This window comes from Corythoichthys intestinalis, chromosome 22 (assembly GCF_030265065.1).
Source record: "Corythoichthys intestinalis isolate RoL2023-P3 chromosome 22, ASM3026506v1, whole genome shotgun sequence".
Classification (NCBI taxonomy): Eukaryota; Metazoa; Chordata; class Actinopteri; order Syngnathiformes; family Syngnathidae; genus Corythoichthys; species Corythoichthys intestinalis.
This window is the reverse complement of record NC_080416.1, coordinates 25,365,108-25,378,353: the sequence shown is the minus strand read 5'-3', so window position 1 is coordinate 25,378,353 and position 13,246 is coordinate 25,365,108. Positions and strand designations below refer to the sequence as shown.

At 40.0% G+C, this 13,246-nt stretch overlaps 1 protein-coding gene across 2 annotated transcripts in view; it reads left to right on the top strand.

Moving 5' to 3' along the window:
• The first annotated feature begins 575 nt into the window (after positions 1–575).
• hsd17b8 (hydroxysteroid (17-beta) dehydrogenase 8) overlaps positions 576–13,246 on the top strand; it is a 37,536-nt gene continuing 24,865 nt past the window's right edge. Inside the window, exons 1-9 of one of the 2 annotated variants that reach the window (XM_057827665.1) lie at positions 576–646; positions 2,533–2,735; positions 2,846–2,962; positions 3,031–3,126; positions 4,234–4,319; positions 4,392–4,476; positions 8,785–8,827; positions 8,990–9,064; positions 9,159–10,176. In XM_057827665.1, coding sequence (XP_057683648.1) covers positions 601–646; positions 2,533–2,735; positions 2,846–2,962; positions 3,031–3,126; positions 4,234–4,319; positions 4,392–4,476; positions 8,785–8,827; positions 8,990–9,064; positions 9,159–9,178 — 771 coding nt within the window. In that variant the 5' untranslated portion in view covers positions 576–600 and the 3' untranslated portion in view covers positions 9,179–10,176. Of the gene's footprint in view, positions 647–2,532; positions 2,736–2,845; positions 2,963–3,030; positions 3,127–4,233; positions 4,320–4,391; positions 4,477–8,784; positions 8,828–8,989; positions 9,065–9,158; positions 10,177–13,246 lie in introns of those variants that run through there. The other variant, XM_057827666.1, reaches the window with a different exon arrangement.

Below are 13,246 nucleotides of genomic sequence, written 5' to 3'. Positions count from 1 at the left end.
CAAGTAGGCTTTTCAAAAGTGCTCAAGAAGTGTGCGTGAGTGGCCTGCTGAAGTTCTCCATAGTTTTGACGCAGGCGTTGAAAAAGTGGGCATGTACTCTTAATGTAACATGGCACTCCACCTGTGTGATGAAGTCAGGATTTCTCTTACATGAATTTTGTTTCCCCCTCTCCAGCGTTTCTCTCTACACTCGTTTGCTCCTGTGACCAATTTACTAATAAAAAAACAAAAGCTGCGAGGACAATGTGTAATGTCTTTTGTGTCCAAGTCTTGAGTTCTGAATACAATTTCTTAAATCATTTAACGAGACGTATTCTGCTTTTAGATATACATAACATGATATGTGAAGAAATTCTAGGTAAGCCTGTTAGATATCAAGCTCATGTGTTTTATTAGTTGCTTAATAACTTCAAAAAATATATATACTTTTTGTTTTTAAATCACCCGTGTTTATATTCAATATTTTAATGGCGTTCAAAAATAACACGTGAGGTTTAAACTTGAAAACTCACACTTTTCTTCCTCGTTCACCATAAAAAAAACAAACCTTGAGCGCCATGTAGCGGCTAAACATATAATTACCAAAACACAAATGGCAATATGGCTGCCACCGGGCGACTCGTGTCAAGGTTGGCGATGGTGACGGGTTTGTAAACTCAAGTTACTCAACTATTTGGGTTCAAAATAGTTCAATTAACGTATGTGCTCCCTCGTTAAGGTCAGTCGTTGAACTGTGTGTTTTTTTGTTTCAAGTCACTGTCCACAGCTTTTTCATTCTGCCGCTTCTACGTAGTCAAGTCAAACTTTTACTCTTGATTCTCGAACTGTGCATAAAGATCTAAGACTAAATTCTTACATCGAAATTTTTATACACCTTTTTGCAAGGGGTTTATGGAGAAGTTTACGTGTTTGAAAGTGGCCACCGAAAACAATCGAAGGAAAAATTACTTAAAATGACTTCAGTGTTTGTTATCCAGCCACCCTGTTCTAAAGACCATACCTGTCAACCCGAGCCCGTTGGCAATCTTACAAATAGTGACATATGCCCCTACAAATTGGTGACTTATCTTAGAACGTTCTATATAGCGTGTGCGGTATGAAACTAAATGGAAAATAATATGGATTTATTGGTAATATTGTAACATATAACCCGGTGCAATAAAAAAAACTATATCTTCAGCTACATCATGATTACTAATATCTTCAGCTACATCATGATTACTAAAATTTAACAGTGACTTGTATGTAGCACTTTTGGCAATTTCTATTAAGTCTGGATGGCAGCACTTCATGGCACTTCAGCTCGCAATTCAGTTTGACTTGAAGGTAGTTTGTTGGTGTGTCCAATTATAAATCAAAAAGGTCACTTAATAAAATTTAACTTACCGATGCAATCTTTGAGTCAGGGAACATTTCTTTTGCTAATTCTGAGAAGTGATCAGCAATATTTGCAGGCAAATTGTGTTCGGCAACAAATTGGCAGATTGAAATCTCCACTTTCGTCACATTTCATCATCTTTATGACCAGTGTTGTTAATCTTACTTTTAAAAAGTAATTCATTAGTTACAAATTACTTCTCCCAAAAAGTAATTGAGTTACTAACTCAGTTACCTGAAAGTAAGAGTAATTAGTTACTTGGCAAAGTAACTGGTGTTACCTTTCATGTTTTTTTTTTCATTAAAAAAACAAAAACAAAACAGTAACCTTTGTTATGTTTGGAAATGGTTTAATGTTGTGAATTAACTCTTAAAGTTGTTAAAATTGCTACCGTTTTTTGCATTAGTTCCCTTCTGTCTACTTTCGACATGTTAAAGTTTTAAAACTGTTTCATCATTTAAAGATAGATTCAAGTCAAGATTTTGCCGATTTAGGGGTATTTTAGATAAAAAGTTACTTAAGTTCGCTAGGAAGGTTCACTACAACAGAGCCTTTCTGAGAAGTCTACTGCTCCAAAATGGCGGCTGTTTATTAACGCCGTCGTCTGTCATTTCGCATGTAGTTCTATAAACATTTGATATCTAGGCGTAGATTGTAGGCTGTCGGCTACAGTCAGGAAATATTGGAGCCACCTAGCCTAAGATCGCGTTTGCTACAGCGTCACAACACTTTTCTCTCAGTGTCTCTGACTTTTCTCACGTCATTCAACCAACGTAGTAACGCATTGTAACGCAAATTGTCTCGTTGCTGAAATGGTGACAAAATCCGAGGGGAGAAAAACCCCCCGCATTGCACGAAAACGTACAGATTTTGAACGTACGGCATACATATTTAAAAATCAGTGCTCACTTGTACAAATTACGCCGAAACCGTACAACTTGACCGGTATGCAAAGGCTTGTCTATAGACAAACAATAGATTAGTCCACTGCCAACGTCAGAGCATATAGAGGCAAACAATGGACTCATTCTCTGCTCAACATGAAATAACAGATAAAACATTGACAGCTTCCTTGTCAATATAAAACCCACATTGACAAAACATTGACTATTCGCCACCTCAGGGCGGTCAAAGTGAATGTTTGTTTCATCCAGGTGGCGGCAGTGGGATTGGTCGTGCGGTTTGCCATCGCCTGGCCTCCGAGGGCGCCTCAGTTGTGGTCGCTGACGTCAACGAGGCGTCTGCCAATGAGACACTTCAAAGTCTGCCCGGTGACCTCAGGGGTCAGGCCCACATGGCTGTGGCGGCAGACGTGGCATCAAAAGAGAGCATTAAAAACGTGCTCACAAGTATCCAAGTTCGTCATTAATTGGAATATTTTGCCTTTTTTATATTGTTGAAAGGCTCTCTGATGTGTGATGTGAAGTCTGTCATGCTGTTACCCACTGTTGTCTTTGCTCCCTGTAGGCTCGCTACTTCCAGCCGCCCTCAGTGTGCGTGAACGCGGCAGGCATCACCATGGATAACTTTCTACTCGACATGGAGGAAAATGACTTTGACACGGTGGTTCAGGTCAACCTAAAAGTAAGACATCCATCCAGTCCGGTCTTGTCCAATTTCCTTGCTCAATCTCATGTATGCTATCTCCCTAGGGCTCCTTTTTGGTTATTCAGGCTGTCGCTCAGGCCCTGGTAGCCTGTGGAGCTGCCAAAGGATCAATCATCACTGTGGGCAGCATTGTAGGCAAAGTAAGTACCATTATTGTTAAGTGTGCAATGAGAAAGTGGGTAAAACCATCTAAAGCTGTCATTATTACTAGAGCTGTCTGATCGGGTCCGATCACGTCATTTTCAAAGTATCGGAATCGGCAAAAAAATATTGGCCATGCCTTTTTTAATATATATATATATTTTAATTAAATCGTTTTCTCATTGTGTTTAACGTTACAGACATAATATGTTACACTCATCCAGAGTCTTTAGTTTAGGCTAAGGTAGGGTTATCAAATTTATCCCAAAAATGGCGGTAATTAATTTTTAAAAAAATGAATCACGTTAAAATATTTAACGCAATCAATGCATGCGCTGCACAACCCACTCACGCATCGTCACGCTCAATCTGTAATGGTGCCGTTTTACCTATATAGAGAGATAAAAGGCAGCATTCAATGAGTAGAGTGAATTTTGTCAGCCTTTGGAGCCTTTTTTAATTGGCTAAAGCCTTACAATCCCTCTCCGTACGATTAGAAATATCGTGGGAAGCAATGTGGGGAAGCAAGGTAGCAATTGAGCTTTTTCTTAACACCTTATGTTATTTCCCAACGCAGAGAAGATATATCAATTAGTAGCACTACGCACAGTCATCGTTCCACTTCCCATCATGCATTTGGGTTTAATGGCTGCAGTATCATTTAGTGAAAGCTCAACAAATACACTATATGGCAATATTTAGTCACAATATACAAAGTCACAAGTCTTTCTATCGTGGATCCCTCTCACAGAAAGAATTTTAATAATGTAAATGCCATCTTGAGGATTTATTGTCATAATAAACAAATACAGTACTTATTTACTGTATGTTGAATGTATATATCCGTCCGAGTTTTATTCATTTTTTTCTTAATGCATTGCCAAAATGTAAATGATCGGGAAAAATTATCGGGAATGATTGGATTTGAATCTGGAGCAAAAAAAAACCAATCGGATCGGGAAATATCGGGATCGGCAGATACTCAAACTAAAACGATCGGGTTCGGATCGGGAGCAAAAAAACATGATCGGAACAACCCTAATTATTGCTCCTATTTATTCACGTAAGGTGCTGGTGGTTGTTCATCTGAATGGAATGTTCTGCAGGTGGGAAACATGGGACAGGTCAATTACGCCGCCTCAAAAGCTGGAGTGGAGGGTTTAACCAGGACGGCCGCCAAGGAGCTCAGTAGGTGAGTAGAGCACACAACGGTGTGACAAATTAGGACATAGCATTCAAATACTCTACGTCTCTCGGCTTCAAGGTTTGGGATTCGATGTAACTGTGTGTTGCCGGGGTTTATATCTACGCCCATGACGGACAAAGTGCCTGAGAAGGTGATCTTCAAGGTACGACAAACCTGACACCCCTTACTTTGAAATGAATGCCTGTACTGAGCACACTCAAGTTTATTTTGAGTTAACTTTGAAAATCGACACCATTCTTGATAACTTTTCTAATACCAACCAATGTAAAATTAACTCAATGGTGTTTGAAGTCAAAATCCTCTCTGCACAGTTTAAAGTGCCTATGACAGGATAAAAAAGTCTTAAATAGCATCATTATGTGAATTAGAATCATATTTTGAGACGATTCGACTATATACAGCAATATGGTAAAGCGCAGATGACGAGAAATTAGTCTTTTAATCTGCCGTTCAGCCCTCGCCTGTCATCATAGCGCTCTAGCGTCCCCAGCTGGTGGATGACGCCGGCAGGGTCACGATTTCATCTGATTTAGAATTCAGCCCATTGAGGCGGAATTATTCGGAATGAGGAAAATGCGAGGGCAGCAAAATGTCATTGTTTCAGTCTGTCTACTCCAATATTTTTACAGGATATTCTTTTTATCTAAGTATTTTTTTCCCCAATTGCTAAATAAATCGTATGGTCATGATGAATAACAGTCTTGTTGTCAATGGAATATGAAATATTAAAAATGCATTTATTCAGTACAACATGGCAAAATTACTCCATAATGGTCAAGACTCTCGACTTCTTGCACCTCCCGAACGGTACTTTATGCCACCGGAGTTAGTCTGGCTTTTCTCATTTCCTGCCCTGGCTTCAGAGAGCATAAACAAACCAGGATGCATGACAGCTAGCCGACATGCTAACCCGAACCGAGCGTCGTTTCAAAGTCTTATTTTTGCCTTTCGAAGTGAAAAATCACACAAAACTACCCCGAATCATCAGTCACACAGCGGCGGGGTTGTCAGTTTTTTGCCGGTCGGCAACCCACCCACAGTGAGCAAGTGACAGCTCGTCGTTCCCTGGTGCGGGCAGGAGCGCTCGTTTGCCGGGGAAGTAGCTGGAGAATGACCGCCGGACAAACTGACCGACGTCAGAGGAGCGCATAGCTGCCCGAGCCCAACCCGAGGATAGTGGTCTTTTGCACCCTTATAATATTTTGCTCTCAAAGCTAATGTGGCTTTGATTAAGCCAGGGTACCCGCGGGTTATTAAAAGTATTAAAAAAAGCATTGAATTTAGTTTTCCATTATAAAAAGGTATTAAAAGTATTAAATTAGCTGTTGTAAGTCTGGAATTTTTTCACCGTGGTCTTAATTTTCAAGAACATCTCAGTGCAACCTAAATTATATCCGTGACGAAGTTGTTGTTTTTTTTTTTTTTTTTAAATCCATAACGAAGATGACGCATAGAATTTTTACGATGCACTGCACTACAAATCGAAATGCAACTTGTGCGTGCCAAACCACCACAACCGGCAAAACGGAGAATCCACCCACCTCTGCATCGGGAATGCGTGGAACGAAAACCTTGCAGGCAGAAGTATTGTGGATTCTGAACACCAAAACAGTCCACCATTCATATACTTCAAATGAGTCCATTGGTGATCTGTTTAGGATATTACGTCATTTTTGGTCGGCATCAGCTGTCACAATGTTGGCCATATTGCGTTTTGTTCCAGAGGGAGCGTTCCCGATGTCTTAACTGTCTTTTGTAACAAATTTTAGTTGGCAGAAAAAAACGCACTTTTTCTTAATGTTTCAATAGTCTACATATTTTTATGATTATAAATACATTTACATAATGAAATAACGGGGGAAAAGTTTGTTAAACATAATGTTGGTCAAATCGTGTTTTTTTCCGGAGGGAGCATTCCCGACTTCGTAACTGCAGTCAATTTAAGCTCATCAAGACTTTAAGATAGAGGTAAAATCGGGCCTAAAAAATTCAGCCCGACCCGAACTGGTCCGCGGGTATAGCCCGACCCGCGTTCTGTGTGATAACATTTGTGACAATGTCTGCATAAAAGCCTGTCTTTTGTAACGAATTCTCAGTTGGCAGAAAAAAAACGCACATTTTCTTAATGTTTAAATAGACTACATATTTTTATGATCATTATAAATTCATTTACACAACGAAATAACGCTGGAAAAGTTTGTTAAATATAAATGAACAGGTGCGGTTTTGCGGACTCGCAGAGGGGAAGATTAAAAAGGGCGTATAGGCACGCTCTGGCTCTGCAATGACCATACAGCGCCTTATTTTTTTTTTAATCCAAATTATTTATTTTATAACAAGTATTCCTTAGTTTATCATTCATACATCGTTAATATATAGTTATTTCAAAAAGTTAGCGAGAAAGAACCCTGGCCCGGCCCGACGTAATAATTGACATTTTAATTTTGGTCATGTTTTCAGTTTAATTTAACTGTTTCCAGCTTGCTATGTTTATAATTGCGATGTTTGTTTACTGCTTTTCCTCTTACTGTGAAGAGGGAGGAAGTTACATCGGCCGCCGCTATGATATTTAAGTCATCAGCCATCTGCTGTGACCCGGGAATTTAACACCTGCTTTCACGCACACTGCTTCCCATGTCAGTCGACACGGGAAATTGTTTTCACACACAACTGCTGCACGGTTAAGTCCCGCGATATTCCCGTTGTTTCGGAGTATGTGATAGGGGCTCAAGTTAGATCCAGAAACTTTAGGTTGCAGTTTATGGGTCATGCGAAGGCAGTGGACCTGCTTAAACATTTCGGTTTGCCTTTCGAATGAATGTGAATTTCACCGTTTTAACTCAAGAGTTAGCCATGTTCACTGGGGTCTTGGCAGGTGCACTAGCGGCTAGCCTGTTACAGAAGATGGCTGGTCTGAGTCCTGTCCTCCTCCTCTTTTTGTCTTATTGTGTACGTGTGTGTGTTTAAAAAAATTCTGACAGACTTTATAATGTTACTTTAAATGTGTTTTAATTGTATCTTCAATGTACAGTATGTGCATTCTTTTGTCAAACATACTTAGTAATTGAGGTTAAATTTGATGTTCAGTTCTTTATTTATTTATTATGATTCAATATGATCTAAATAATGGGTGCAAGAAAAGTATTAATTTTCAGTTGAAATGGCATTAGAAAGGTCTTAAAAGTCTTGAATTTAGATTGATCAATTCTGAGGGAACCCTGTAAGCCCTCTTTTACATTCAGTTGGACTCTTAATGTTATCCTGAGGAGAACTTTTCTACATGTCCATTCATGAGCAAATGTAAGTAAATATTTGTTTATTTAAAGAAAGTTTGTAGTGTTTACTTTGTAAATGCTGTATTCGTAGCCATTTTTAACACAAAGTTGCAATTTCTGATGGGGTGCAAAATTTGACAGAACACCGGGCACACGAAGAGGGCAATAAGTCGAGCGAAGACGACCGCCGGTCGTTGGCCGAGTGCCATTCTCGGTGGATAAGGAGCATTGTCAGCCACAAACTCCAAGCCACCTCCCTATTAAAACATATGCCTTGATCCCAGTATTTGACATAATCAAAACACGTTGTTTACTCACTTCCTCATAAGACCAATGGTCCCACAGTTGTCAGACTTGTTTTAGCCAATCTAGGGGTGAACGGGAACCTTTTGAAACCCAAAAAGGCTCACATGACTCTCCCTGGTGCAGCAACAAAACCCTGCAGCACATTTGGCTGGCGTGATGTGAAAAATAAACAAATTAATCTGCAAAATCAGCTGAATCGGCAGTCCATCTGCATGCTTTAAAGCAATGCTGTATTGTGAGATGCTGACCTTTGGTGACGTCACTTTCGCATTCCTCTTCAAAACAGGAAGTTATTCATTTTCGTGGCGCGGGATTAAAAAAATTAAATAAAACGATCACTTACACACACATCCAAGCTGTCCATTTCATTTAGGAGCATTAAATACAACATGAAATATGAAATTAACATGCTTTTTGATGTCATAGGCACTTTAAAATCAACCCAGTTGTGTCCAAAATCAGTTGTCTTGCTTTTAAGAACTCTCTGGGATCTAAAATCAATCAGCATTTGTCCAAAATGAATTCAGTTGTGTGTCGAATCAACTCTGCGGCATCAAAAAAATATATGCGAAGTCCAAAGTCAACTGAATGTTGTGTGCAAAACCAACTCTCAGTTGGAGCATGATGCCTAACTATTCACTGTTCTGTGTTTATAGTGCCACTCAGTGGCTGTTTGAAAGAATGCCATTTTTTGTGAATACATTTTTCAAATCCACCATCCGAGTAGCCAATATTTTATCTAGATGTGAAATCATTCATGAGTCTGACAGATTTGGGAATGTGCACTTTTTAAAATTATATTTTAAAAATAATTCAACCCAATAGTTGCCTGACTTGACGCTGCGTCTGGTTGTTTGTTTTTGTATCAGATGAAGTCTCTGGTACCGCTGGGCAGGATGGGCGAGGCAGCAGGTCACTCACTTCCACAAATTTTTCCTTATTTTTGAGCAATACAGCAATAACCTGACTTGCTAGTGTCCTAATTTGGACACTAACATTAAAGTCAAGTTACCGCTGTATCGTGTCAAAACTCTGCGTTCCCGCACGAGTGTGATGTGCTCTGCCGTCCTGTAGAAGTCGCTGACGTGTGTGCCTTCCTGGCCTCGGACGACGCCCGTTATGTCACGGGGGCCAGCCTGGAAGTCACTGGTACGAAACGGAAAACGGAGCACACTGAAGTGCCATGTGTGCCAATTTTATAGTATATCAATGCCAAAAAAGGTGGTATTTCTTTTTCCTTCAGGTGGCCTTTTCATGGGGTAAACAAGCAGCCTAGTGGTTAAAGTTTATACGAAGCAAAGTGTCGAACCTGAGGTCTGGAAGCCCGATCTGGTCCGCAATATTTTATCTTGTGGTCCATGCAAATAAATCAAGTGTGTCTACTTTGTTTCCTGACAAAATCATTACTTATTACTATTCAGACAAAAGTACAGAAAATGTTTAATTTGTTTTCACGTATTACATAGATAAGCATTTCCTGTAATTGCATCCATTTTTGAAGGGCCTAATGCTGCTTTCATGCGGTGTAGTCATTATGGTAAATACCCATTGTCGAGTTAAAAATTGCATATGAACGCCCCCTCATCGTATTTTCTACTGGAGAAGTGGGTTCTTATCGATTATTCCGAGATTGGGACAATTAATTACGTTACATGAATGGTAAGAAACAAAGTTTTTAAAGATGATTTATCGTCAATTTGCATGTTTGTTTTTTATTTTCCAGCAGCATAATAACGTGAGGGGTGTGACAATATATCGAAAAAGTGATAGATTGTGATACTTTGTAGCCCAAAAGGTTATCGATATGCTCCTGCTAAGAATCGATAGTGTCACTGTTAAAAAAAACAAAAACACACACACAAACCAACAGTTTGCTACCAAAATGTTCCATTGGAATAGTGTCTACGTTAGCTCATTGGCTGCCATTGATGGCAGATGACATCCAATTCATTTTGACTGGATTTGACATCTACTGCTGTCAATAGCACTGAAATTAGAGCATTTAAAGGGGAACTTTGAAGTAAGGTTGGCCAACCATGTTTTTGAATAATATCAATGGCTAAACAATTATAAGCATATTTTCTTTTTTTTTTTAACGCAACCCTTCCAGATTCTTTGTTTAACCCATAGCAACGCCCTTGACAACGAAAATGCTTTTCTTCGGCAATCTTCGGAAATCTTCGGAAATTACGTCACACCTAGACATGCGAGGGAAGTCCACCATAGAACAGTATTGTTTGTTGCATTGCTTCTCGGTAAGATGCCACAGCGGTGTGTGGCGATGTTTTGTTCTCACTCAAACGAAAAGTCGTATGAGTGGCCAAAGGATAGCAGGGCACGTAAATGGACATCTTTCGTTCGCACGAAGCGAATGAATTTCACGCCATCATCGAGTAGTGTTCTCTGCTGCAAACACTTCGAAGATGCCTGCTTCCTTAACCGGTCTGCTTATGATCAAGGATTTGCCAAAAAGTAAGTGTGATTTTTGGATAGATGACTGATGACTTTGTCAAAGCTTAGCTGCCTACTGTTGTGGAATTGAACAGTATAAGCTAGCGACGTTAGCCGAAAGTTAACTCGTGGAAATCCCCGATCATAGTTGTTGTTGCGTTCGCTAGGTTAAGTGTGTTTAAATTGTGTGTCATCTACGATCATGTCCGAAAGGGTTAATCCACTGCCAATCAGGAAACGGGTGTGGATGTGCATATAAACGGGTCGGCGTCGCGGTAATTCACGGTCACGTTGTTGTAAGAGACACACACCGCCGGTTAGTTTGTGCACATTTATTTGTATTTGTATTATGTATTCCCACCTTCATGCTTCAAGCATTGCATTGCTTATGGACGGTTCAGCGTTCACGGTGATCGCATGATAGGCTTCTAGTTTGTGTCTTATGAGAGCCGCTGACAGGTGACAGCTGAAAAATAGCGTGTTCGTTTAGCGTAGCCATTGAGTCAATCTCGCAGCGAATCAGCGAGCGCGCAGGTCACGCAGTGAATCATGGGAAATGTAGTCTCGGGACAACACTGAAGTGGTGCTTTGTAATCTGTTCGCTTGTGTGAAAAAACTACATTTCCTCACGCCATTAGACGCCAATTCCTGCCGAGAGCTGTGCCGAGCTGTGTTCTAACTTTTCCATAAGAACTGCTCCATGTGTTAATAAAGAGACAAGGTTGTCAGCGCGTCGTATGTTCGATACATTTGTAAACAAAAAGCTCATAACAAGACACTATGCACAATCCGTTTAAGAGACGCTGGAGTGGGAGGCGAGGAGGAGATCGGCGAGAAGCAAAACTTCGCGGTTGAATGTGGCGGCAGTCCGCTGTTATTTTGTTTTCTTATTGTTGCCACAATAAAGTGGAGAAAGCCATCGAAGACTCATCTCCTTCTTTCCCCCCAACGTTTTTATATTATTATTTTATATGCACGAGAGCTGCCGGATCTGCCAAAATGAACACAAAGTCTGATTATTATTTTTTTTAACAATGGCATCAGATAGACAAAAACATAAAATTATGTGCAAATGCCTGCATCTTCAAATCATAAAAATAATAACAGCCTATATCTTACCAATGTTGTAATCTCGATGGGTCTTGTATCTATTCCATGTCAGGTAGTCTAGGCACACTGTTTGCATTCTGATTAGCGTCTGGCTAATACATGTTAGATCCAACATAAAATTCCAAGCTCCTCTTCTTCCTCCAACTCTTCAAAAACTTGGATCTCCTCCCTTGCGCTCGGTCTATCGCTTATATCACTGTTTGAATCATTGTTTGAAGGGCTTTGTATGGCGGCCGTATGTACGGAGCTGCCAACGCTGTTCCCGGTGTGACGTATCACTTCCGGGTTCGTCCCCTTTCAGGCTTGAACTTCGGAAACGCGATTATTTTGTCAAATACACAACATATAAATTATTTTTTCATGCTTTATTTGGTAGACAATGTTTAATTACTTTACTTGTGACCCTATTTGGCATGTGAAGAAATTAGTTCACACTACAGCTTTAAAGCCAGTCTTCTTGGTTTTGTGGGCATTTACAGGTCACATCTTGCTTATTTTAGGGCATTTAAAGGGTTACTTCTTGTTAATTTTGTGTCACTTCCTATTCATTTGGGGACATTCTCGAGTCGCTTCCTGTTCAGTAACCCAAAATGAACAGGAAGTGACCTGTAAATCCCCCAAAATCAACAGGTAGTGACCGGCAAATGCCCCAAAAACAATAGGAAGCGACCCAAAAATCAACAGGAAATTACCTGAAATGCCCCCAAGTTAACTACGCTGCGTACGCTGTACTCGAGTACCACCAATGACGTTAAACAACAGCATTAAGTGTACTATTGCAATATATGACGGACCACCACATTCAAATCAGCATAATATGTGTTCATAAATGTGACAGGATAAATATGGTTGTAAACCACAGACTCGAGGCACGAATATAACGGCGCATTTGGTGATGAGGCCGTGAGGCCCTAGCCATGTATTAATCATCTAGCCATGTTATATCGTGATTAATACACAGCAACTGACCAATCAGAGAGCTTCCTCAAACCCACCCGTTATTATAATAAATAATAATAATGGGATAATTGTGTTATTTGTTGTAATCTCAGATTTTTTTCCCCTACGTTTTACAAGTTAGACCTGTTGAGAAACTAATTGCTGGCTGTGTACTGTAAGTCCCACCTGCTGAGTATAGCCTAAATAATTGTAAATTGTTGTCATAACATTTATACCACTGATATTATCTGAAAATGAGGCTTGTAAGTCCCACAGCATGGCAAGTGAGCATTGTGTGTTTCAGTACCATTTTCTGCGTATGTTCAGGGACCTGTGCCCGTCTCGTCATCCCCGCGCTATCATATGTACTTTGCGTTCCGGCAGCTTATGATTTACAAATTAAGCACTGTTCATAAATACAGTGGGGCAAATAAGTATTTAGTCAACCACTAATTGTGCAAGTTCTCCCACTTGAAAATATTAGAGAGGCCTGTAATTGTCAACATGGGTAAACCTCAACCATGAGAGACAGATTGTGAACACCCCCCCCAGAAAATCACATTGTTTGATGTTTAAAGAATTTATTGGCAAATCATGGTGGAAAATAAGTATTTGGTCAATACCAAAAGTTCATCTCAATACTTTGTTATGTACCCTTTAGGCCACTCCAGAACCTAGAAATGCTTTTTACAAAGCCACTCCTTTGTTGCCCTGGCTGTGTGTTTCGGATCATTGTCATGCTGAAAGACCCAGCCACGTCTCATCTTCAATGCCCTTGCTGATAGAAGGAGATTTTAAATCAAAATCTCTCAATACACGGCCCCATTCGTT